At 34.1% G+C, this 26122-nt stretch overlaps 2 protein-coding genes and 1 long non-coding RNA gene across 5 annotated transcripts; 2 read left to right on the top strand and 1 right to left on the bottom strand.

Moving 5' to 3' along the window:
• The first annotated feature begins 1556 nt into the window (after positions 1 to 1556).
• LOC147399177 (UDP-glycosyltransferase 83A1-like) lies at positions 1557 to 18706 on the top strand. 3 transcript variants are annotated; one of them, XM_086448638.1, is made up of 2 exons: positions 1557 to 2362; positions 17684 to 18706. In XM_086448638.1, the coding sequence occupies exons 1-2, from the start codon at positions 1864 to 1866 to the stop codon at positions 18553 to 18555; spliced, it is 1371 nt and encodes a 456-aa protein (XP_086304764.1). In that variant the 5' UTR covers positions 1557 to 1863; the 3' UTR covers positions 18556 to 18706. The 3 variants fall into 3 exon arrangements, with proteins under 3 accessions (XP_086304764.1, XP_086304763.1, XP_086304765.1); XM_086448637.1 differs by lacking the exon at positions 17684 to 18706 and adding an exon at positions 2580 to 3559 and having other exon boundaries at positions 1575 to 2362; XM_086448639.1 differs by lacking the exon at positions 1557 to 2362 and adding an exon at positions 16721 to 17207.
• Positions 8653 to 10713, top strand: LOC147399179 (UDP-glycosyltransferase 83A1-like). Its single transcript, XM_086448636.1, has 2 exons — positions 8653 to 9449; positions 9695 to 10713. Exons 1-2 carry the CDS (start codon positions 8894 to 8896, stop codon positions 10564 to 10566), a joined length of 1428 nt encoding a protein of 475 aa, XP_086304762.1. The 5' UTR covers positions 8653 to 8893; the 3' UTR covers positions 10567 to 10713.
• On the bottom strand, positions 16742 to 17700 carry LOC147399178 (uncharacterized). Its single transcript, XR_015180102.1, has 3 exons — positions 17364 to 17700; positions 16965 to 17289; positions 16742 to 16880 (listed from the first exon to the last, which is right to left on the bottom strand). It is a non-coding gene; the product is annotated as an uncharacterized LOC147399178 (long non-coding RNA).
• Positions 18707 to 26122: the final 7416 nt, after the last annotated feature.

The following is a 26122-nucleotide window of genomic DNA, read 5'->3' as shown; positions in this document are numbered from 1 at the left end:
TATTGCCTAGATATGCAAGCATGGAATGTTACGATGCATATGAAAAATATAAGACAAAAGAATGTTTACAAACAAAGAAGAACAAAACAAGAGATACCTTCATTCATAAAATCTCAAGGCATAAAAACAAAAATCAACAACAATGTAGATATCCTTGTGAGTGTGACTCCTATCTTTTTTCATATTTTAACATGCCCTTAATCATTAAGATTGCAAATGTGTTCAAAGAAGTAACTTTATCCATGTTAATTTACAATTGAATATTAAAAAAAAAAAAAAATCACATGTCAGACACATCCATTATACTAGTTTATATAATTAATTTATAAAATGGAGGACTCATACAATGAAATAACTTCACTAACTTGAACAGAAATCTGAATTTGACATCGTGCGGATTAAATAAAGGAGGTCATTCAAAAAGGATATGTTACTCAATCAAACCATTACTATATATGTGAAAAAAAAAAAATTGCACACATGTTTCGCAAGGTGAACACTAGTGAGTACTGACTCAACTCGAACAATTAGTAAACTTTTTCTTTCTAAATGCTCCTCGTCTTAACTAGATCAAAGAAACAATTGTTGCAAAGCCTCAAGATTCAAAAATTTAATAGAACATTATATCGTAGTTCATTAACTTTGTTTGGATTGAGAGAAGCGGAGAGAAAAGAAACACATTAAGAGAAGAGAGGAGAAAAGAAAGGAAACTCAATTTCTCTCCACCATGTTTGGATTGACAATAGAGAAATTAGGACAACCTTGGAATTTTAAAATATCTTAAAAGAGATCTAGGGGAAGAGTTGGAATTATAAAATATTTTAAAAGAGTTTCTCTCCACTTTTGGAAAGAAAGAAAACTCACATGTTTTTTTCTCCTCTCTTCTCACCCCACTTAACAGTCCAAACAATAGAAATGGAGAGAAACTCATTTATTTTCTCTTATCTTCTTTCCATTTCTCTCAATCCAAACATGGCAAATAATTTTCCTTCCAATTATAGGAACTTCTTTCTAAATGTCCTCTTATCTTTTGGAGCTAAAACGGTGAATTTTTTTCTTTCTAAATGTTCCATACCTTTTAACAAAAATGTTGAAAGTACTGAAAATATCACTTTCTCATCTCTTTTAACGTTTCTGAATTTATCAAGAGGGATTGTGATTCATTTAGGAGATTTGTGACAGCGAATGATGAACCAGTTTTTCGAAAAGGATTGTGGCCCATTTTGGAGATTTGTTATTGACCACTAAAAAATTGATTATTTTAAATCAAAAATCTTGAAACCCAATTAAGTCAGTTGACTTTTCATAAATTCGGCCGATATTTTTAATACAACATTGAAGGTTTGTGGGGTTCAAGTTCAGCTTAACCATTAAAACAAGAGGAGTGGGTCACGTGTTGGTTTAGATACCTACCATTATTGACTACAAGATCTTTTTTTGAAGTCAAGGTTGGTGATGGCGGGAATTAAACTCAGGTCTATAATATCATTGTCCGTAAAGTACCTACTAAAGTCGACACCTTTAGAAGCCAAAGTCGAAGAACTTTAGAATACAATAAATTGCCCTCAAGTTTGAAGACAAAGGCCTACTGGAAAAATAGAAAATAATGGGCATTTCCATCATTTGTCTCAAGTCTCTCGTGGAAGACTACTCTCAAAGGAGATATGCCATCAGTTCGAAACCGGGGAGTTGCCTCCAATTTTCACAAAAACTTGGATGGGTTTCTCAAAATTTTCCATTAGAGAAAAAAAAAAAAAAGACATATATCACTAGTAAAAGTAGGGATGATTGGGAGAACAAATGAGCCTGTACTAGTGAGAAATTAAGAGCATAGACACAAGTAGAGGAACAACAACAACAATCATGAGCACCCGCAACCAGCCGCACGTGTTAGTTCTTCCATACCCGGCGCAAGGCCATGTGATGCCTCTCATGAAATTCTCATGTTGCTTGGCTGATAGAGGGATCAAGGTGACATTTGTGAACACTGAGTGCACCCATGCTAGAGTCATGGATGCATTACCTGCAGTAGTCAAGGAAAATGAAGTTGGTCAGATTCGTCTAGTCGCAATTCCAGATGGGCTTACACCAGAAGAACGGAGCGACCCCTTCAACATACTTGACACTATCCCAAGAACCATGCCAACCCATTTAGAGAAATTTATTAGGAACATAAGTGAATCTAGTACGAGCTGTGAGAAGATCGCATGTGTCATCGTGGACACGACCATGGGATGGGCTTTGGAAGTTGCCAAGAAAATGGGAATACGGGGAGCTGCCTTTCTTCCAGCAGCTGCAGCAAACAAGGCACTGGGGCTTAACCTTCCAAAGCTAATTGATGCGGGATTTATCGATGAGAATGGCAAGAACTTTCTGGTTCAATTATATATCTAATTTCTTTTTCGTCGCCATCTTATCTCAAATATCAGAAACTAACTTAGTGAATCATTTTTCTCCAATCAATTCTATCTGATGTCGCATAACTCATGTATTTAACTGTATGTAATACACTAATTTTCTTCTTTTTTTTTCATCCTCTTTGTTTCTTTTCTTATCTTTTTTTGGTTTTGGTTTTGTAGGAACTTCGAAGAAGAATGACACGATCTACTTGTCTTCAACCATGCCCCCAATAAACACTGCGAACCTCTCGTGGCACTCCCTAGGTGACCAGACTGTGCAACAGAAAATTTTTCGATCTATGCTTAAAGATAACCAAATTAAAGAGTTTGCAGATTGGTATATCTGCAACTCATTCCATGAGCTTGAGCCTGGAGCTATTGCCATGGTACCAAACATACTACCAATAGGCCCGTTACTTGCAAGCAATCAACTCGGAAACCTCTGGGCCGAGGACTCAACTTGCTTGAGCTGGCTCAATCAACAGGCTATTGGTTCAGTCATCTATGTTGCCTTTGGAAGTTCTACGATAATCAAACAGCACCAACTCGATGAACTAGCACTAGGGCTCGAACTTCTCGGCCGACCATTCTTATGGGTTGTTAGATCAGGCCTCACTGGTGGGCCCAGTTCCACATACCCAGATGGATTTCAAGATAGAATAGCTCAATTTGGAAAGATAGTAACTTGGGCACCTCAACAGAAGGTATTGGCTCACCCTTCTATTGCTTGTTTCATGAGCCATTGTGGATGGAACTCAACCATTGAGGGAGTATGCATGGGAGTTCCCTTTATATGTTGGCCGTACTTTGCTGACCAGTTTCTTAACAAAAGCTATATCATTGATGTTTGGAAGGTTGGTTTTGGGTTAGACCCAAATGAAAATAGGATCATCTCAAGGGAAGAAATTAAAACAAAGGTGAATCAACTACTTGGAGACAGAGTGATTAGAGAAAATGCTCTAAAACTAAAAGAAATGGCCATGAATAGTATTGGTAACGGTGGATCTTCGTGGAAGAATTTGGCAAAGTTTGTTGAAGCAATAAACACTTGAAGATGTTCTATTTCTCACTATCTCTAGATTTTCATCCAAATTTAAGCATGTAATCTGTCAAAACAAATCATTGTTTGATCAATACAACAATTATTTGCTTGGTTCAAATTTTATAAGAGAGCATTTGAAACAGTATTATTTTCATCATAGATCAATTTTTAGATCAAAAGTTATCGTACTTATAAAATTCAAATAAAAACATAATTATTTTTTAAGATATTAAGAAAGTAAAGAAAAAATATGTGTAGATATGTTTGATTACAATTAAATATCTTATAAATATTGTAAATATAGATAAAATAACTTGGACTTTGATTCGTGATTTTTAAGAAAACGAGTAGGAATACCATCATATATTCTGACGGTGAGTCCAAATAGTGGAGAGATTGAGGGATGTGAGGTGGAATTTGGATGAATGGATGTTTGTTTGGATTCTTTCAATCCTGTCTAGAGAGAGAAAATCAAATCAGATTTTGTGATGATTTTATATCTTTTCTTGAGTAGGTAAAGAGTTGGGAATCTTACTTTTGAGAGAGGATGGATGTGTTTGGCATCAGATTTCAATAATTATTCTTGGACAGAGTATTTTCAATAATTGATCGTGCCGTGCATGAATAAGACCACATTTTTATGTGGACTTAAAGAGAGTGTTTTGGAAACTTATCCCAAAAATGTAGAGGTCGCCACCCAATGTTGACTGGAGGGATGTCTTGTAATTGGAATTGTGATTCAGATAGATCATGATTTGTGTAATTGTTGACTATGAGCATCCGATGAGATTTTAGATTGGATCTATCGAACACTCTTGATCCAATTTGACTTGCCTTAGTCAAACCTTCTTAAATTGATTTGCTATCAAGATATGGGTTTTGTAAACGTGTGCCCTAGGCACACATTAGAGTACAATAAATTTGATTCTTTTTATTATTTGATGTTTTTTTAACTTTTTCTTTGTGTGAGTGAGTGATTTGACAATATTTTCTTGAGTGCTGATTTTGTGACTCAACTTGACAGGGCAACTCAAAAACTCACTGACATGGCACGTACAACATTCATAGATTTTTCTCTCGGGATATACAAGTGCACATGCTTTATGGGGATGTGCGGTTGTGCATCCCGAAAGGGAAAAATTATAGTTCTTGCCAGGTACACGTCAATTAGTTTTTTTTTTAATCACCCTATCAAGTTGAGTCACAAAATCTTTATACTTTTTTTTTATAAATAAGGTGCATATTGTATTGGAAAATTACTTAAAAGGATCGTGGTTGAGGGATTTCTTTTAGGAGCAAGATCCTCTGTAGCAAGCTTTTCCTATAGATCTTTATAGATATTTATCTACAATGGAGAGAGGATCACATTAAGAAAAAAAATAAAATATCCCTCTACTGTTAAAATCTTAGATTTGGTTTAAGAGTCATGATAATATAACTCCCCATTCTGACACATTCATCCCTACCCCCCCTGTCAATTAGTTTTTTTTTTTAATCACCCTGTCAAGTTGAGTCACAAAATCATTACACTTTTTTTTTTTATAAATACGGTGTATATTGTATAGGGAAAATTACTTAAAAGGATCGTGGCTGAGGGATTTCTTTTAAAAGCAAGATCCTCTATAGCAAGCTTTTCCTATAGATCTTCATAGCAATTTATCTACAATGGTGAGAGGATCACATTAAGAAAAAATAAAACATCCCTCTAGTGTTAAAATCTTAGATTTGGTTTAAGAGTCATGATAATATAACTCCCCATTCTGACACATTCCCCCCTACCCCCCCCCCAAAATCACAAAATCGTAAGAAAAAAAATTTATGATTATGTGTATCTAAAGGCAAATGATCCACGGTTCTGTAATGGGGCGTAGGGGATGTGTGCCAGAGAGGGAACATTAGAAAATCATTACACTAAAAGAAATTACAATTATTCTTATGCGTCCACCATTTCTCTATCTATTCTCGAGAGTAAAAATCCTAACAATTCCACCATCTTCTCTGTCTATTATCTCTTTCTTCTCTACCATCCACTTCTCTCTCTCTCTCTCTCTCTCTCATTCTTCTTCTTTGCATCTATAAAAGTTTAACAAAAGTTTCATGTTTCAATATGAATTTTCCCCTTTTCAATCTTACATTTTTTATCTTAATACCGAAAAAATCAATTGAGTCAAAGTCATTTATATGAGAAAATTTGCGTGTGAAATCTCCAATTTAGTATGTCGGTGCTGAATTATTATTCTAAAGCTCAGTAGGTACCCATCTAACCTACACACAAAGATTCGAGAACAGCATACTGAACTGAAGATTTACACACACAAAATTTGTTCAGTAGGTACTTATCAAATATGTTTTGTAATGTTAGATAGATACCTACCGAATAGAGCTTTCCTATGTAAATCTTTGTGTTCAGTATGCTTGTACGTACCAAATTGGTTTTGTAATCATCAGTAGGTACCTATCAAATCAATTAAAACAAATTCGATTTTGAACCTAGGAAGTTCGTTCGATGACTTTTAAGAATTTTAGTAAATGGGCATAAAGAGTATTATGAAAAATTAAATGGGTGAAATGAGTAAATGGGTGCCAAGAGCTTATATGGTGGGTGTGAGTAGCACGACTAAAATGTGAGACTGTGATATAGCAGCATCATAACATAAAGAACTGTTGTTAACACCCTAACTTTTACTTATTGCACCCCAAAGTCTTAAATTATTTTTACCTTTGTAATTACACATTAAATTATTAAAACACAACATTCAAGCATTACAAAACTTTTGGTTCAAATTATTATTTCAACATGAGTTTTCTAAACTGACTTCATTTGTCACTATGCTGACATGGCAGTGTTGAGAGAATCATAGATTTTTTTCCTCGAGATACAAGGAGAAAAATCTATGGTTCTCTCAACACAGCCACATCAACAATGTTGAGCATTGTGTTAAAGGAAGTCAATTCGCATATTCCTTTCAACATTACAAAGCGCCATAACCCATTGAAACAACTTCAAGAGTTGTTTACAATTAAGATTAGGTCATATAAAATTTTAAATCTAACAAATAAAAATATTTAAATATATATATAGAAGAAGTTTCTATTGGCAGCCCAAGTTTTACTTATTCTTAATCATTGACTTATTTTTTTGGGATTCTTTCCAAAATGTGTACAACTTATGTCCAAATTCCTATTATCATACATTGGTCATTTTAATTCTCAAAACACGTATTTCGAGTGAATTCATTACCTTAATAATCAATGAATTCACTGGTATATCTACGAAATCATAGATCTTAAAAGTGACAAACTCATGAGTCCATAGGTTATAAAAATGACATATGCACGTTTTGAGAATTAAAATGAACAATGTACCAAACTGAGAATTTCATCTTATTCGACGCAAGAAATGAAGAGTCAACTTTTCTTTTTTTTAATTAGGGTGTAATAAGTAAAAGTTGGAGTGCCAATAGCAACTCTCTGAAAATATGAACAAACCCCATATAATTATTATTATGGCAACTTCTTCCAACGATCCAATCACCAAAACCTGAAGATTTGAGATTGAATTCCTCCTCTACATACAATGTCCTCCTACCTCGGTGTTTCAAAGAATCTTTAATGCCGAAGTCAGATTTCTCAATCACATAAAAAACTTAAATGAAAATAATTATAATTTTTTAATAAAATAAAGTAGATTAGAAGATGTTTAGTCATAAAATCATATTCTATTTATATAATAAATATTTACATTCTAAATTAAAAAAATGTATTACAATCAAAATCCTGATTGACTCAATTGAGTTTTATTGACTCAGACAAGATTCTCAAAATATCGATCAAATCATCTTGTTTATATTTTATATAAACACCGTTTTGAACGATACCAAGATAATTTGGACGAGATTTAACATCATGTTTACATATGATTTACTTTTCTTCTAATAGCACTGTGGCATCATATCTCATCCCAGTCGTAATAATTTTCTCTTTTTAAAAAGTGTTTTATTATTCAATTTTAAACAAGTTGTCAATTTCATAAATAGCATAAAATTAATTTTATATTAAGAACTGAATCTTGAATATAATTTCAAATAAAATTTTAGATCTCAAATCAACTTCTCTAATATTTAATCTTTTAAACTTTGTGATTGCTTTTTAAGATATTTTTTTTGTGGTCCATTTTGGAGATTTGTTGTCGTCCACTACAAAAAAATAAAAAACTGGTTATATTTTCAAGCAAATTAAATTGAAGTCTTGTGGGGTTCAAGTTCAGCTTAGCCATTAAAACAAGAGGTAGAGTGGGTGACAGAAGACATGGTCCATATAAGTCCATCTTAAATGAGATGAATGATTTGGTGATGGAGGGAATTAAACTCGGGTATATGATGTATCATCATCCATACACTTTACCAACTAAGCTCGACACCTTCTGAAGACAAGGACCAACGAAGAACTTTTAAAAAAACAAAAAACAAAAAATTGTCCTTCAGTTTGAAGACAAAGGCCTAATGAAAAAAATAAATAAATAAAATAAGATTAAAGACTACTAGGGCTTTTCCATCATTTTTTTCAAGTCACTCATGGAAGACTATTCTCAAATGAAGTAGGTATGACATAAGTTCGAAACCAATTATCCACAAACGGTCTGTTTGGATTGAGAGAAACAGGAGAGAAGAGAACAAGAAGCAACTTTCTGTCCATTATGTTTGGATAGATAAGAGAGAAAAATAATAATAATAATAATAGAATAGGAAGTAATTTGTTCTATTTTCTCACTTTCTCTCCGATTTGGAGGAGAAAAAAAGTAAACAATTTTCTCTTCTTGATAAATTTGGAGATCCAATTCAAAATCAATTAGCAATGAGTGGAGATGCTCGGGTGCTTATAAGGAGAGAGACAAGGCAATGAATGTCTGTTGGGTTATGTCTTCTATTCTTGTATATGGAGATTGTCGTGGATTCAAACCAGATTTTTGATGATCCGTTAACGACCCGCATGACCCGTTTAATTGGTATTTGGTTTGGTTTTGGGTCCAACCCGTTTAACATATTTGTAACTCTAAGTATATAAAGGATAAGAGATGATACTCAAAAGGGTTGTAAGAGATATACGAGAGACAGAGAGAAATTGTAACTTAGTTCTTCTTTGGTTAATATAGTAAAATCGTTGTTTTCGCCCGTGGACGTAAGTCAATTCTTTGACCGAACCACATATATCTTGTGTCTTGTGAAATTCTTGTATTCTTGTTGATTTATCATTCGGATCATAGGATTGTGGGATTAAACTCAACACTCCTACTTTCTCTCCATTAATTTTCTCTTCTGTCCTCACTTAACTTCCCTAATTAACAAGAAAAAATGGAGAGAAAACCGATTCATTTCTCTTCTCTTCTCTCATTCCAAACAGAGTGTAAGAGAAAATAAAAACCTATATCACTAGTACAAGTAAGGATGAACAAATGAGAAAACATATAGACACAAGTGAAGTTACGACATCGACGACAACCACCATGAGCACCCGCAACCAGCCACATGTGCTAGTTCTTCCATACCCGGAACAAGGCCATGTGATGCCTCTCATGAAATTCTCATGTTGCTTGGCTGAAAGAGGAATCAAGATCACATTTGTGAACACTGAATGCACCCATGCTAGTGTCATGGCTTCATTACCTGCAACAGCCAAGGAAAATGAGATTGGTCAGATTCGTCTAGTCGCGATTCCAGATGGGCTTACACCAGAAGAACGGATCATACCCTTCAACACATTTCACACTATCCCTAAGACCATGCCAGTCCACTTGGAGAAATTTATTAGAAACATCAATAAATCTAGTAGTACCAGCTGCGATGACAAGATCATATGTGTCATCTTTGACACGGCCATGGGATGGGCTTTGAAAGTTGCCAAGAAGTTGGGAATACAGGGAGCTGCCTTTTTTCCATCAGCTGTAGCAGTAACAGTCTTGGGGCTTAACCTCCCAAAGCTAATTGATGCAGGATTTATCAATGAGAATGGCAAGATCTTTTTATTTCTTAAATTTATGTATCTAATTATTTTTCTACATCATCGTCAATCGTCACCACCATCTTATCTCAAGTATCTGAAACTAACATGATACGTCACATAAATCATATATAGTTTTCCCATCCCCTTACAACTACACAAACAACTGAAGTTGTTTAACGATAACGAGGAAGAACATGCACTACAAATTAATAATTAGTGTACACTAATGTTTCCTTCTGGAGGGGTTTTGCAGGAACTACGAAGAAGAATGAGATGATCTACTTGTCTCCAGACATGCCCCCAATGAGCACTGCGAACCTCGTGTGGCACTCCGTAGGTGACCAGAGTACCCAACAGAAAGTTTTTCAAATGATGCTTAAAGAAAACCAAATTACAGAGTCTGCAGATTGGTGTATCTGCAACTCATTCTATGAGCTTGAGCGTGGAGCTATTGCCATGGTTCCAAACGTACTACCAATAGGCCCATTACTTGCAAGCAATCAACTCGGAAACCTCTGGGCCGAGGACTCAACTTGCTTGAGCTGGCTCAATCGACAGGCTACTGGTTCAGTCATCTATGTTGCCTTTGGAAGTTCTACGAAAATCAAACAGCGCCAACTCGATGAACTAGCACTGGGGCTCGAACTTCTCGGCCAACCATTCTTATGGGTTGTTAGATCAGGCCTCACTGATGGGCTCACTGCCACATACCCAGATGGATTTCAAGATAGGGTAGCTCAATTTGGAAAGATAGTAACTTGGGCACCTCAACAGAAGGTGTTGGCTCACTCTTCTATTGCTTGTTTCTTAAGCCATTGTGGGTGGAACTCAACCATGGAGGGATTATGCATGGGAGTTCCCTTTATATGTTGGCCTTACTTTGCTGACCAGTTTCTTAACAAGAGCTACATCACTGATGTTTGGAAGGTTGGTTTTGGGTTGGACACAGATGAAAATGGGATCATCTCAAGGGAAGAAATTAGAAGAAAGGTGAATCAACTGCTTGGAGACAAAGAGATAAGAGAAAATGCTCTAAAACTGAAAGAAATGGCCATGAATAGTATTGGTAATGGTGGGTCTTCATGGAAGAATTTGGAAAAGTTTGCTGAAGCAATGAAGAGTTGATGAAGAGGTTCTAGTTCTCACTATCTCAAGATTTCCATCCAAATTTAAGCATGTAATCTGTGAAAATAAATCATTGTTTGATCTGTATAACAATTATTAGCTTGGTTCAAATTTGCAAGATATCAAATTTTATATGGGTATTGGTTAGAGATCTCGTGTGAGAGCTTTTGAATCAATAAATTTTTTTTTTTTTTATTAGTGAAGAATCTTTATTGAAGAAAGAAGCATGGTCAAGATGACCATACAAAGTGAGTACAAAGTAAAGACAAGAAAGAAATGAATCAATTCAACATACATCAATTTTCAGATCGAAAGTAATGGTATTATTAGAATTCAAACAAAAGTATAATTACTCTCTAATATATTAAAAGAGGAAAAGAAAAATATGTGAGTAGATATGTTTAGTTACAATTAAATGATTTAAAAATATTATATTGTAAATATACATGATATAAAAAGATTGTCATAAAGATGCCTTAGATAATGTTATTACCAAGAGTTTGCCGTGTAGGAACATTCTTGGCAAAAAAAACATAATCAAAATATTAAATGTCACAAAGGTCCGTTTTCATTGTATCAAAAAATAAATAAATAAATAAAAGAAGACAAGTTGAATTGCTGGCAGGGGATAAAGTTGCAAACACAAGAATACAAAAACATTATAAAAGCATAAGAAAATGATGAAAAACAGATGACAAAGGAATGCCTACAAAAAAAAATGACCTAATGAAGCTATAATCTTGCCTGGTAAACTGGAGGAGCTAATAAAAGAAGATCAATGAATCTGATGCAGATAATGAGATTGCACTGGAGGTTGCAGAGAAGATGGGAATTCAAATTGTTGATACAGGAATTATTAATCATGATGTTAAGATGATCCAAGCTATTTTATTTTATATAGAAGAGCTCATCAAGTCCTTTTAATTGATCCCAGATTAATTGAAATTCTTTGCAGGAACCCTGAATGATAAAACACTAGATGATCCAACAATTACCAAACCCAACAATGCCATCTAGTATGGCTCTGCATTGGTGACTTGATGACATAGAAACTCATGTTTGAAACAACAGTCAGAATTAACCAAGTTGTCAAAGTCGCTAACTAGCATATTTGCAACTCAAGTTACAAACTTGATCCGCAGCTTGTCCGAATCCGATCAGTCATTTACATTGCCTTTGGGAAGCTTCACAATCTTCGATCAAACCCAATTCCAGGAATTGGCACTGTGGTGGGTAGTGCGCCCATACATCATGGATGAATCATCTGATGCCTACCACCCATGTGGCTTCCAAACTAGGGTGGCCACTTCTGGGCAAAAATTGTAGGGTTGGGCCCTCAACATAAATGTTTTTTTCAGTCACCCACCCTTTTAGAAAAAGTCATCTTTGGACTATCCTTTCTTCAGCCATTGCTTGAGATCTTTGGAAAGAGAGAAACAATTGGGTGTTACAGAGTAAGGAAAGTACGTCTCAAGCGGTGATTTTGGAGATTTTGGGGTTACTTTACTTTTGATTGAAGATGGGTAAGGACTTTGCAGGAATGTGCTTTCAAGACTTTGTTTTCAATTGGGATTTCATTTATGACACTTAGCCCTCTTTTAGGCATGTTCTTCTTTTTTGGCTTTTTTTTTTTTTCCTCTTGTATGGGGGGCTATCTCAACCTCTTTTCCCCTTTTTGTTTCTAATAAAATTTTTAAAATTATCAACAACAACAAAAAAATTGAGGGCATAAGCAATGGGATCAGAAAAAAGAAATTTAGAAACCTCGAAAAAAAAATATATAAAAAAGTTAATTTCCACAGTTGAATTTTGAATTTATATTTGGAATTTCGGTAGTCTTCCATTTTCAACATCTTGAATGAAGTTCAAAACATTTTTTTTTTATTTGAATATGAGTTTGTCCATGAAATCTAGGAAGCTCTAATGTTGGATTGTCAATGTGGTAATCCATATGGGCCCAACTACTCTTAGTAATATTTGAAATTTACTAAGTTAGTAAGAAAATTAATTTTCTTATTGGGATATGATTTTCACTCAAATTCATCTTCAGTTTGAGTAAAACTCAATTTGATATAACTTTGAGTAAAGAATTAGAAATTTGAATTTGAATAAGGGTTGGAGATGGTCTTACAGTAACTTCAAAGAATAATAATAAAACGGGCTCAAAAAAAAAAAAAAACCCAAGGACACTCAACTGAAATGTGCAGTATACCATGAAGTTTTTGTATTTGTATCTCAAGGAAATATCTATGTTTTCGTGCACATTAAAGATGTCAAGGGTACCTGATTACCCAATGTGCCCGAAATTGATTAGTCGGCTTTGGGTCTATCCTTACGGAACCGATTATTTTTTAGTCCGATTCTAGGTAGCTATCTTAAGGACCCGACAAGAACCAGGTATCTAGCGGGTATCCGATAGTACCCGACTGATAAATTTATTTATTTATAATACTCATAATAAAGTTAATAGTCTAATTAAAAACTACCAAATAGCTATCTTGCAGTAAATGTACTTGAACTCAAATTAAAATATAAAGACAATATGAAGTGCTTAAATTTTACATTTTCCCTACTTGAACGTCCATTCATTTTTCGCATATTTTACAATTTCAACAACAAATAAATAGTTTGTACCATAATTCTATACAATTTTACTCCTTAATTGATTTGCTTGAAGAATTCATTGTTGGTCTTTATTTTCTATGAGGAATTACAAATTAAATTATTACATTTATAAATAATTATCTATTTTATTGGATACTTAAATTTTTTTCTTAATCAAAAAAAATTATCAATCTTAATGGGTACCCGATGGGTATCAAGTATTTGTAAGGTTAATTCTGGTTCCAAGGATGTCATACTCATAATCGAGATTTTATTTATGTTCTGATTCTAGGTATATGTAGAATCAACCCAGAAAGACACATTGACACCCCTAATGCACATGCCACGTTATCACGTCTGTATACTAATAATAATAATAGTAGTAGTAGTGGAAATCATATAGCTTAGTTAGTAAAGTCTTCGGGTGATGATACTAGACACCTTAGTTCAAATCTTGTCAACATCGACTTATTTAACTCATTAAAAGAAGGTTTGCCAATTAAATAATAACTCATAGGTTTACTAAGCAAACTGATTATAATGCCGTGATTACAATTTTCTTAGTTTTTACCAAAATAAATCATATTATATTAAATTTGAATATATTAGTGAGGGCATTTATAGCCACTCAAATTTTGGTGTTGAACTACCTTTACTCCGCCTTCCCTCATTATAGTAGCAAAGATGATTATTACCACTATCATTATTGTTGTTGTTATGGCAACTTCTTCCGATCACCAAAACCTTAAGATGAGATTGTGTTCCTCCTCTTTTACAATATCATTTTACCCTGATGTTTGAAAGAATCTTTAATGTCAAACCCAAATTTCTCTAGATTTTTTTTGGAACAAGATATCTCTAAGTCTAGCGAACTGACTATGGTCCATTGGATTTTGTCCAACTCATAGGACATCCTTATCCAGACTTAATCCCTGAGTGTCACACCATATCCAACACCTTATCACGTAACATCATTTAAGTAGTCACATTGTTGTAGAGAGGCATATAAAAATTTGAAGTTAGGACCAAGGAAGCATACCTAGACCCTCCTTATCATATCAACTAACCCCCAATGGGTATTTCTCTAGATTTTACGCGCAAAAGATAAAAAGCTTAAAAGCTAAGATATTATCTCGTACTAATAACTTGATTCCTTCTATTTCCATTATAAGTTGATGCCTCTACGGAAAAGTTAATTCATTGGAATCGACACCCCTTTTTTGTCTTTTTGAATTGTCTCTACATTAGCCATTCGTGTTTAAGAGTACAGCCCAACTTATCAAATCTGATTTTATGAACTGATTTAAACACCCTTTCGCCTTACTGATTATGAAATAGAACCATAAAATAGTAATCAATCAAATCTGATACAACGATCTAAACGAGATGATTGCGCCAATTAAGTGGTTTTATTTGCTCTATCTAATTATCCACCCTATTTGAGGGTGACTTTAGGCACTTTGATATAAAGTTACAAAATTTATAAAAATGCAATGGGTCGGGCTTTGGTACGATTCGGCCTGGCCTGTCATGAATCAGGTTTGGATTTGGGAGCTAGACCTATTGGGTAGTCCGACCCACCCAATTTGTTATATATAAAATATTTTTATACGAATGTATATAATAATTACTTCTAGAAAAAGTGTTTTGAGGGAAATTTTTCTTACTAAAAGGTCATGAATTCAAGGGAATACATATAAGTAAATGCTGATCCTGGACAAAAATCAAGGGTTGGGAAAGAGGTTTAAGATAAGGGTACTTTCGATTATTCGTTGTTGGTCTTTCGTAGATGACCATGATAAGGGGTATATTATCAGTCAAAAAATATAAGGGTTTCCCAAATATTCATCAAAACCTGAACTTGAACTAGCCAGGGAAAAAAAAATACCAAATACATGCTTGTCGTGCCCATTGAACTTGAACCTACATTCAACCCGACCAACCCCATTGACAACCATACATACAAGGTTTCAAAATTCTGTTTGACGTCTAGACAAAATAAACCATTTAACTCGATTTATAACGATTTATTTATATAAATTTAAATGGGAATAATTATATTTTTTTAATAGAATTAGGCAGATTAGAAGATGTTTAGTCATAAAATCATATTTTATTTATATAATAAATAGTTAAATTTTATATATAAAAAAATTTATTACAATCAAAATCTTGATCGAGTTTTACTAACTCAAACAAGATTCTCAAAATATCGATCGAATCATCTTGTTTATCTCAAGAGATGGTGTGAAGGCTGAAACACTATGTTGAACAAAACCGAAATAATTTGGACAAGATTTAAAATCATGTTTACATATGATTTACCTTTCTTCTAATATCACTGTTGCAGCATATCTCCTCCCCAGTCATAATAATTTTCTCTTTTTAAAAAGTCTTTTATTATTCAATTTTAAATAAGTTGTCATTTTCATAAATAGCATAAAATTATTTATATATTAAGAACTGAATCTTGAATATAATTTCAAATAAAACTTTAGAAAATCTCAAATCAACTTCTCTGCTATCATCACGTTTCTTATATTTTGCATACTAAAACTTTGTGATAAGAGGATCACAAAATATTTAATCTTTTAAATTTTGTGATTGCTTTTTAAGATATTGTTTTTGTGGTACATGTTGGAGAATTATTGTCGTCCACTAAAAAAAAATAAAAAGTTGGTTATATTTTCAAGCAAATTAAATTGAAGTCTTGCGGGGTTCAAGTTCAGCCTAGCCATAAAACAAGAGTTATAGTGAGTGACAAAAGACACGGTCCATACGAGTCCATCTTCAATGAGATATATCATCATCCATACACTTTGCCAACTAAGCTCGGCACCTTTTGAAAACAAGGATGGATGAAGAGCTTTTAAAAAAAAAAAGCAAAAAATTATCCTTCAGTTTGAAGACAAGGCCTAATGGAAAAAATAGAAAATAAGATTAAAGCGTACTAGGGCTTTTCCATCATTTTTTTAAGTCACTCACGAAAGACTACGAGGTAGGTATGACATAAGTTCGAAACCAATTATCCACAAATGGTCTGTTTCGATTGAGAGAAACGGAGAGACAAGAACCAGAAGCAACTTTCTCTCCATCATGTTTGGATAGATAGGAGAGAAAAAAATAAATAAATAATAATAATAATAATAGGAAGTAATTTGTTCTATTTTCTCACTTTCCCTCCAATTTGGGAGAGAAAAAAATTAAACAACTTTCTCTCCTTGATAAATTTGGAAGTCCAAGTCAAGACCAATTGGCAACGAGTGAAGAGGCCTAGGTGCTTATAAGGAAAGAGACAAGGCAATGAATGTCTGATGTGGGACTAAACTCAACACTCCTACTTCCCCTCCACTAATTTTCTCTTCTCTCTTCACTTAACTTTCCAAATTAATAAGAAAAATGGAGAGAAAACTGATTCCTTTCCTTCTCTTCTCTCAATCCAAACAGAGTGTAAAAGAAAATAAAAACATATATCACTAGTACAAGTAAGGATGAACAAGTGAGAAAACATATAGACACAAGTGAAGTTACGACGTCAACAACCACCACCATGAGCACCCGCAACCAGCCACATGTGCTAGTTCTTCCATACCCGGCACAAGGCCATGTGATGCCTCTCATGAAAATCTCATGTTACTTGGCTGAAAGAGGAATCAAGATCACATTTGTGAACACTGAATGCACCCATGCTAGTGTCATGGCTGCATTACCTGCAGCAGCCAAGGAAAATGAGTTTGGTCAGATTCATCTAGTCGCAATTCCAGATGGGCTTACACCAGAAGAACGTAGCATACCCTTCAACATATTTGACGGTATCCCTAGAACGATGCCACCCCACTTAGAGAAATTTATTAGGAACATCAGCTGCAACAGCAAGATCACATGTGTCATCACCGACACGACCATGGGATGGGCTTTGGAAGTTGCCAGGAAGATGGGAATAGGGGGAGCTGCCTTTTTTCCATCAGCTGTAGCAGTCAAGGTCTTGGGGCTTAACATTCCAAAGCTAATCGATGCAGGATTTATCGATGAGAATGGCAAGATCTTTTCACTTATATATCTAATACTTTTTCTATGGTTTGATAGATACCATCGTCGTCACCATCTTATCTCAAATATCTGGTTAGCAAATGAAGTTGGGTTCAAGAGGGTTTCAAACTTAGGACATGGGAAAAACACTCCACACCTCTTACCACTTAGCTAGGTTGGCACTTCACATGAGTCATAGTTTTCCCATCTCTTTTAAACAGCACAAACAAGCAAAGTTGATTAACGATGATGAGGAAGAACCTGTAAGAGGAAATGGATTAGAAATTACTAATAATTTAACTTAAAAAACGAACTAACAGAAATTCGTGAAGGAAAAATAATATTTCTGGTTATTGAATCATCTTCAACTATGAAACAGCTGTGATTACCAACAATTTATCATTATAGGTTATTATTTTGTGCATCTAATGTGTTTAACTATGCGTAGTACACTAATGGTTTTTTTTTTTTTTTGGTTTGGCAGGAACTTCGAAGAAGAATGAGACGATCTACTTGTCTCCAAACATGCCCCCAATGAACACTGCGAACCTCCCATGGCACTACATCGATGACCAAAATATGCAACAGAAAATTTTCTTATCGATGCTTAAAGAAAATCAAATTACAGAGTTTGCAGATTGGTATATCTGCAACTCATTCTACGAGCTTGAGCCTGCAGCTATGGCCATGGTTCCAAACATACTACCAATTGGCCCGTTACTTGCAAGCAATCAACTCGGAAACCTCTGGGCCGAGGACTCAACTTGCTTGAGCTGGCTCAATCAACAGGCAATTGGTTCAGTCATCTATGTTGCCTTCGGAAGTTTTGCGATAATCAAACAGCACCAACTCGATGAACTAGCACTGGGGCTCGAACTTCTCGGCCGACCATTCTTATGGGTTGTTAGATCAGGCATCACTGTTGGGGCCACTGCCACATACCCAGATGGATTTCATGATAGAGTAGCTCAATTTGGAAAGATAGTAACTTGGGCACCTCAACAGAAGGTGTTGTCTCACCCTTCTATTGCTTGTTTCGTAAGTCATTGTGGGTGGAACTCAACCATGGAGGGAGTATGCATGGGAGTTCCCTTCATTTGTTGGCCATACTTTGGTGACCAGCTTCTTGACAAAGGCTACATCACTGATGTTTGGAAGGTTGGTTTGGGGTTGGAACCAGATGAAAATGGGATCTTCTCCAGGGAAGAAATTAGAAGAAAGGTGAATCAACTCCTTGGAGACAAAGAGATAAGAGAAAATGCTCTAAAACTGAAAGAAATGGCCATGAATAGTATTGGTAATGGTGGGTCTTCATGGAAGAATTTGGAAAAGTTTGCTGAAGCAATGAAGAGTTGATGAAGAGGTTCTAGTTCTCACTATCTCAAGATTTCCATCCAAATTTAAGCATGTAATCTGTGAAAATAAATCATTGCTTGATCTGTGTAACAAGTATTTGCCTGGTTCAAATTTGCAAGATATCAAATTTTATATGGGTATTGGTTAGAGATCTCGTGTGAGAGCTTCTGAATCAATAATTTTTTTTTTTTTTATTAGTCAAAAATCTTTATTGAAGAAAGAAGCACGGTCAAGATGACCATACAAAGTGAGTACAAAGTAAAGACAAGAAAGAAAAGAATTAATTCAACATAAATCAATTTTCAGACCGAAAGTAATAGTGTCATTAGAATTCAAATAAAAATATAATTACTTTTTAATATATTGAAAGAAAAAAAGGAAATATATGTTTAGTTACAATTAACTGATTTAGAAATATTATATTGTAAATATAAATGATATAAAAGGTATGTCATAAAGATGCCTTAGAAAATGTTATCACCAAGAGTTCACCATGTAAGAACATTCTTGGCAAAAAAATAATCAAAAAATTAAATGTCACAAAGGTCCGTTTTCGTTATATCGAAAAAATAAATAAATAAATAAATAAAATAAGACAAGTTGAATTGCTTGCAGGGGAAAATTTTACAAACACAAGAATACAAAAACATTATAAAGCATAAGAAAATGCTGAAAAATAGAGGACAAAGGAATGCCTAAAAGAAGATCAATGAATCTGATGCAGATAAAGAGATTGCACTGGAGGTTGTAGAGAAGATGGGAATTCAAAGGGTCGATACATGAATTATTAATCGTGATGGTAAGATGATCCAAGCTATTTTATTTTATATAGAAGAGATCATCAAGTCCTTTTAATTCATCCCAGATTAATTGAAATTCTTTGCAGGAACTCTGAATGAAAAAACACTAGATGATCCAACAATCACCAAACCCAACAATGCCATCTAGTATGGCTCTGCATTGGTGACTTGATGTACATAGAAACTCATGTTTGAAACAATAGTCAGAATTAACCAAGCTGTCAAAGTCACTAACTAGCATATTTGCAACTCAAGTTACAAACTTGATCCGCAGCTTGTCCGAATCCAATCAGTCATTTATGTTGCCTTTGGGAAGCTTCACAATCTTCGATCGAACCCAATTCCAGGAATTGGCACTGTGGTGGGTAGTGCGCCCATACGTCATGGATGAATCATCTGATGCCTATCACCCATGTGGCTTCCTAACCATGGTGGCCACCTCTGGGCAAAAATTGTAGGCTTGGGCACCTCAACATAAATGTTTTGATTCACCCACCCTTTTAGAAAAAGACATCTTTTGGACTATCCTTTCTTTGGCCATTGTTTGGGATCTTTGGAAAGAGAAAAACAATTGGGTGTTACAGAGTAAGGAGAGTACGTCTCAAGCGGTGATTTTAGAGATTTTGGGGTTACTTTACTTTTGATTGAAGATGGGTAAGGACTTGGCAGGAATGTGCTTTCAAGACTTTGTTTTCAATTGGGATTTCATTTGTGACACTTAGCCCACTTTTAGGTGTGTTCTTCTCTTTTGGCTTTTTTATTTTCTTCCTCTTGTATGGGGGGCTATCTCAGCCTCCTTTCCCTTTTTTGTTTCTAATAAAAATTTTAAAATTATCAACAACAAAAAAATTGAGGGCTTAAGCAATGGGATCAGAAAAAAGAAATTTAGAAACCCCGGAAAAAAAGATTAATTTCCATTGATTTTAAATTTGGCATTTCGGTAGTCGTCCATTTTCATCATCTTGAATGAAGTTCAAAACATTTTTTTTTTAATTTGAACATGAGTTTTTCCATGAAATCTAGGAAACTCTAATGTTGGATTGTCAATGTGGTAATCCATATGGGCCAACTACTCTTAGTAATATTTGAAACTTACTAAGTTAATATGAAAAGTAATTTTCTTATGTAAAAAAAATGACCATTGGGATTTGAGTTTCACTCAAATTCATCCTCAATTTGATATAACTTTGAGTAAGGAATTAGAAATTTGAATTTGAGTAAAGGTTGGAGATGGTCTTACAGTAACTTCACTCAACTGAAATGTGCAATAAACCATGGAGTTTTTGTATATGTATCTCGAGGAAATATCTATGTTTTCAGGCACATTAAAGATGTCAAGGGTACTTGATTACCCGATGTATTTGAACTAAAATTAAAATATAAAGAGAATATGAAGTGTTTAAATTTTACATTTTCCCTACTTGAACGTCCATTCATTTTTCACATATTTTACAATTTCAACAACAAATAAATATTTTGTACCATAATTTTATACAATTTTACTCCTAAAAAATTGATTTGCTTGAAGAATTCATTGTTGGTCTTTATTTTCTATGAGGAATTACAAGTTAAATTATTACATTTATAAATAATTATCTATTTTATTGGATACTTAAATTTTTTTTTAATCGAAAGATATTATCAATCTTAATGGGTACCCGATGGGTATCGGGTATTTGTCGGGTTAGTTCTGATTCCAAGGATGTCATACTCAGAATCGAGATTTTATTTATGTTTTGATTCTAGGTATATGTAGAATCGACCCAGAAAGACACATTGACACCCCTAGTGCACACGCCACGTTATCACGCATGTATAATAATATTAATAATAATAGCAGTAGTAGTGGGAACCAAATAGCTTAGTTAGTAAAATCTTCATGTGATGATACTAGAGACCTAAGTTCAAATCTTGTCAACATTGACTTATTTAACTCATTAAAAGTAGGTTTACCAATTTAATAATAATAATAACTCATAAGTTTACTAAGCAAAGTGATTATAATGTCGTGGTTACAATTTTCTTAGATTTTACCAAAATAAATCATATTACATTAAATTTAAATATTTTAGTGGGGGCATTTATAGCCACTCAAATTTTGGTGTCGAACTCCCTTTACTCCTTCTTTCATTATAATAGCAAAGATGATTATTACTAGGGGTGCAACTCGGTTCGGGTTGGTTCGGTTTCGAGCAAAATTAGAACCGAACCGACCAAGGTCGGTTCCATTATATTGAAACCGAACCGAATTGATGTATAACCAAACCGACCTTCATTCGGTTTGGTTCGGTTCGGTTCGGTTCCATGGGTTGCCAAATACATGTCATCAATAATTAAGCAAAAAAAAAACATTTTACAATAAATTTTCTACTGCCATGCCACCTGCCATCTTACAGGTCATTCTACCAGCCATCTACAGGTCATCTTACAGTCGATGCAAAAGACGAGAGAGAGAGATGAACCGTCGGCTGCAGGAGTTGAGGCAACCCACAGCTGCAGCTGCACGCTCGTACAACCGCAAACAATTGCAAGAGAGAGAGGAATGATGGTCAATCGTTGGCCGCCATATTTGAGGCTGCAGTCGCAAGTGAGCTGCTGCACGCCGCACAATCGCACACAACTGCAAGAGAGAAAGAGAGAGAGAGAGAGAAGAAAGAAAATGAGGGAGGGATGATCGCCGAACGTCGACTGTTAGATTTGAGCCCACCGTCGCAGGTTGGCTGTAAGAGATGAGAACGATAATGAGAGTAGAGGGAAAGAACGAGTGAGATGTTTAGGGTTTAAAAAAAAAAATCTTATATGGGTTCGATTTTCGGTTTGGTTCAGTTATATATAAAGTCTGAACCAAGAACCGAACCAAATTCATCGGTTCTTCATTTTTTCAACCCAAAACCGTACCATTATTAATTTAAACCGAACCAAACCAATCCAAATCTCACGGTTTAGTTCGGTTCTCGGTTTGAACAGAATTAACTTGCACCCCTAATTATTACCACTATCATTACTGTTGTTGTTATGGCAACTTCTTCCGGTCACCAAAACCTTAAGATGAGATTGTGTTCCTGCTCTACCTACAATATCCTTTTACCCCGGTGTTTGAAAGAATCTTTAATGCCAAACTCAAATTTCTCTAGATTTTTTTTGAAACAGGGTATCTCTAAGTCTAATGGACTGACCATGGTCCATTGGATTTTGCCCAACCCATAAGGCATCCTTTTTCAAAATTAATATCTGAGTGTCACGCCTCATCCAATACTTTGTCAACTGACATCATGTAAGTTGTCACATTGTTATGGAAGGGCATATAAAAATTTGAAGTCAGGACCTAGGAAGCATACCCCCGGTGGGTATTTCTCTAGATTTTACTCGCAAAAGATAAAAAACTTAAAAGCTAAGATATTATCTCGTACTGATAAGTTGATTCCTTCTATTTCCATTATAAGTTGATGCCTCTATAGAAAGGTTAATTCATTGGAATCGGCACCCCTTTTTTTTTCTTTCTGAATTGTCTCTACATTAGCCATTCGTATTTAAGAGTACAGCGCAACTTATCAAATCTGATTTTATGATGAACTGATTTAAACACCCTTTCGCCTTACTGATTATGAAATAGAATCATAAAATAGTAATCAATCAAATCTGATACAACGATCTAAACAAGACGATTGCGCCAATCAATTGGTTTTATTTGCTCTATCTAATTATCCACCCTATTTGAGGGTGATTTTAGGCACTTTGATATAAAGTTACAAAATTTATAAAATGCCTTCGATAGTCATATAATTAGAACTAGCAATGGGTCGGGCTTTGGTACGATTCGGCCTAGCCCATTATGAACCAGGTTTGGATTTGGGAGATAGACCTATTGGGTAGTCCGACCCGCCCAATTTGTTATATATAAAATATTTTTATATGAATGTATATAATAATTACTTCTAGAAAAATTGTTTTGTGGGAAATTTTTCTTACTAAAAGATCATGCATTCAAGGGAATATATATATATATATATATATGTAAATGCTGATCCTGGACAAAAATCAAGGGTTGGGAAAGAGGTTTAAGATAAGGGTACTTTCGATTATTCATTGTTGGTCTTTCGTAGATGACCATGATAAAGTATATTATCAGTCAGAAAACACAAGGGGTATCCCAAATATTCATCAAAACCTGAAGGGGCATTTCTTAATTATTGAAAGATCAAACACTATTCTCCAGAAAAAGCTAGAGCTTTAAGCTGAAGGTTTGAAAAACGACATTTTTTTTTTTTTTTTGATAATTAATGTATAACATCTCAAAACAAATAAATAAAAACGAATGAACAAATCAAACAAAACCCAAATCACAAATCGACGAATCTCCCTCCAAAAAAGCTCGTAAACTTGAACCATTTAGAAATAAAAAGCAAAACCCATCATGAAAAATCTAAAATAAAGACAGATTAAATGAGCAACTTTTTTTTTCCATTAACGAAGTTACTACTATACAACCCCATTATTTTCATTTGAACCATAAAAATCAACCAATCTTTGCAAAATGTTAACTTGGGTTCTCAGAAAAACAATATAATCCGCAGTTTCTTCAAACAAGTTGTCTGCTTTCATCTCTGAGTTTGTTGAAGGAATCAGATTCTTCAAAGCTTCTAATTTTTCCGAAACACTTACTTGTTTTGTTTCTCGTTTGCTATTAAAGATCTTTTTAAACGATTTTCGAGCTCCACAGACACGAGGCTTCGATCTTCTTCTTCGCGAACTTCTCCTTCGAAGAGTCCTGATGAGGCTCTTTGGTCTGCAGTTCATGGCGTAAGAAGTCTCGTTTGTTTTTCTTTGAGGGTGTACGCGGTTTCGAGGGGTTTAAGTAATTGTAAACTAAGAAAATGACATTGTTTTTTCGAGGAAATTACATGAGTGCCATTTACAGCTTTTTCTTTTTATAGTACACAGTGCTTTTAGGCCTTTTGGCTTTAATATTTACGAAAATTCCTCAGTTTATAAATAATAAACTTTAAAAAGAAATTTTATTAAATTTTAAAGTGTGGACTCGGGTTCAACTCGATCCATGTAAGTTTGATTGGTGATTCAAGATATCAACTAATTGAACGGATGTGATTGGTGAATTAGTGTGGGCCCATGTTGGGTATCTTTGTAATTTGAACGCGTATGAACGCGGGAAAAGGACGGGCACAAGTTGCGAGTTAGAGAATTATGGAGTGGGAGGAGGCTGGCAAAAGCCTGCACTTCTGGAACGGCACATGTTGAGTTTGGATTTGTTATTTATATTCCTAAAATGCCCTTGTATGATTAAATAAAAAAAAGGTAAGAAATAATAATACCTGATGGACTTTTTGTGAGATTTTCATTAATTATTATTAAACTTTTAATTGGATAGATTTGGTATATTTTCTCAATCATTTTTATATCAAGTTAATAATCAAATTGATGATTATTTTAAAAATTAAAAAATCAAATTGGTCTATCCACATTGTAAGACCTTGGTTCACTTTTAAGGTGAATTACCATTTCGTATGTTGAAAATGAATTATTTACTATTTTGACTAACTGTTCATTTTAATTATCGATCATGAATGATCACATTTTCGTTATAAAAATTTTAGAGTGATTATTTTGTAGGTTTAAAGTGACAATTTCACATTAAACCTGTGAAACTGTCACTTTAAAAATCTCTGAATTTGTTATCGTTCATGATTTGGTAATTAAATTGAACAGTAAGTCGGAATCGTAAATTCATCAAAAGTTAATCACTTTTTCGTAAATATACCTCACTTTTATTGGACTGTTTATATTTATTACAAAATTTTAACAATATATATGATTTCTCCTAAATTATTCTCTTATATTTTAATAAAAAATTGATATTAAATATTTATTAGTAAAGTTTGAGTATTAAAGGATCTTCTTGTTACAAAATTATATAATCTTTCAATCCTATTATACGAAATTAAAATTTATTATGGTGCATCTGTGTTGTAGTGTGCTAGTTGTAGCACACTAGTGCTCCATGTCTTTCTTCCTAATGATTAATTCATGTTTCTATTTCGAACCGACAATGAAGACATTGCCACATCGTTCTCATGTCGTGGAAAAGATTAGAACCCCTGGCGTGTACAATTTGTGCCCTCACCCCCCAACAATATCTTTTAAAATGACAAAAAAAATAAGAAAATTATAGTTCATTCGATTCAAAATTAAAGAACAACCATTGTCGTCATCATCATCGAAGCCTTATCTCAAAGAAATCTTGAATAACTCATTTTGTAATAATTACAATATTTAGAAAATTTTAATTCTACTTGAATTGGATCAGACTTTATTGCAAAACATTTCAAATCGTTTTGGACCATCGACTCGATTCCTTCTTTTTTAAAATATTAATAAATAAATAAAAAAGTTTTCTAACCTAAATCCAAAATAACTGAGATTGTTTCTTTCTTAGATATCAATGCATATTTCTTACAAATCTATTTTCTTAAGGAATCCAATAGAACATTTTTTTTTTCTTTTGTAGCCATATGGAAAATGTGGTTTGAGACTAGAATTTTCTAGATAAATATATTTGAATGATATTTTTTATATTTTAAAATTTGGTAAGTCGTGATTTTCTAATTCGAAAATTTTCACTTGGTCTGTATACGATTGGAGTGGCAAGGACATAGAATCATAAATCTTTTTCTTAGGGATACACAAAGAAAAAGATCAACGGCTCTATACCCTTACCACGTAATCTGAGAACAAACGGAGTGAAAATTTTT

The sequence above is a fragment of the Akebia trifoliata genome, chromosome 7, assembly GCF_017979445.1.
Source record: "Akebia trifoliata isolate Shusen 1 chromosome 7, ASM1797944v1, whole genome shotgun sequence".
Lineage (NCBI taxonomy): Eukaryota > Viridiplantae > Streptophyta > Magnoliopsida > Ranunculales > Lardizabalaceae > Akebia > Akebia trifoliata.
This window is presented reverse-complemented; position numbering and strand designations above follow the sequence as displayed.

Coding starts and splice junctions, on each gene's coding strand:
- LOC147399177 (XM_086448638.1), top strand. CDS start 1,864: ATGAGCACCCGCAACCAGCCGCACGTGTTAGTTCTTCCATACCCGGCG. Junction 2,363..17,683: donor GGGATTTATCGATGAGAATG/GCAAGAACTTTC, acceptor TTGGTTTGGCAG/GAACTTCGAAGAAGAATGAG.
- LOC147399179 (XM_086448636.1), top strand. CDS start 8,894: ATGAGAAAACATATAGACACAAGTGAAGTTACGACATCGACGACAACC. Junction 9,450..9,694: donor AGGATTTATCAATGAGAATG/GCAAGATCTTTT, acceptor GGGGTTTTGCAG/GAACTACGAAGAAGAATGAG.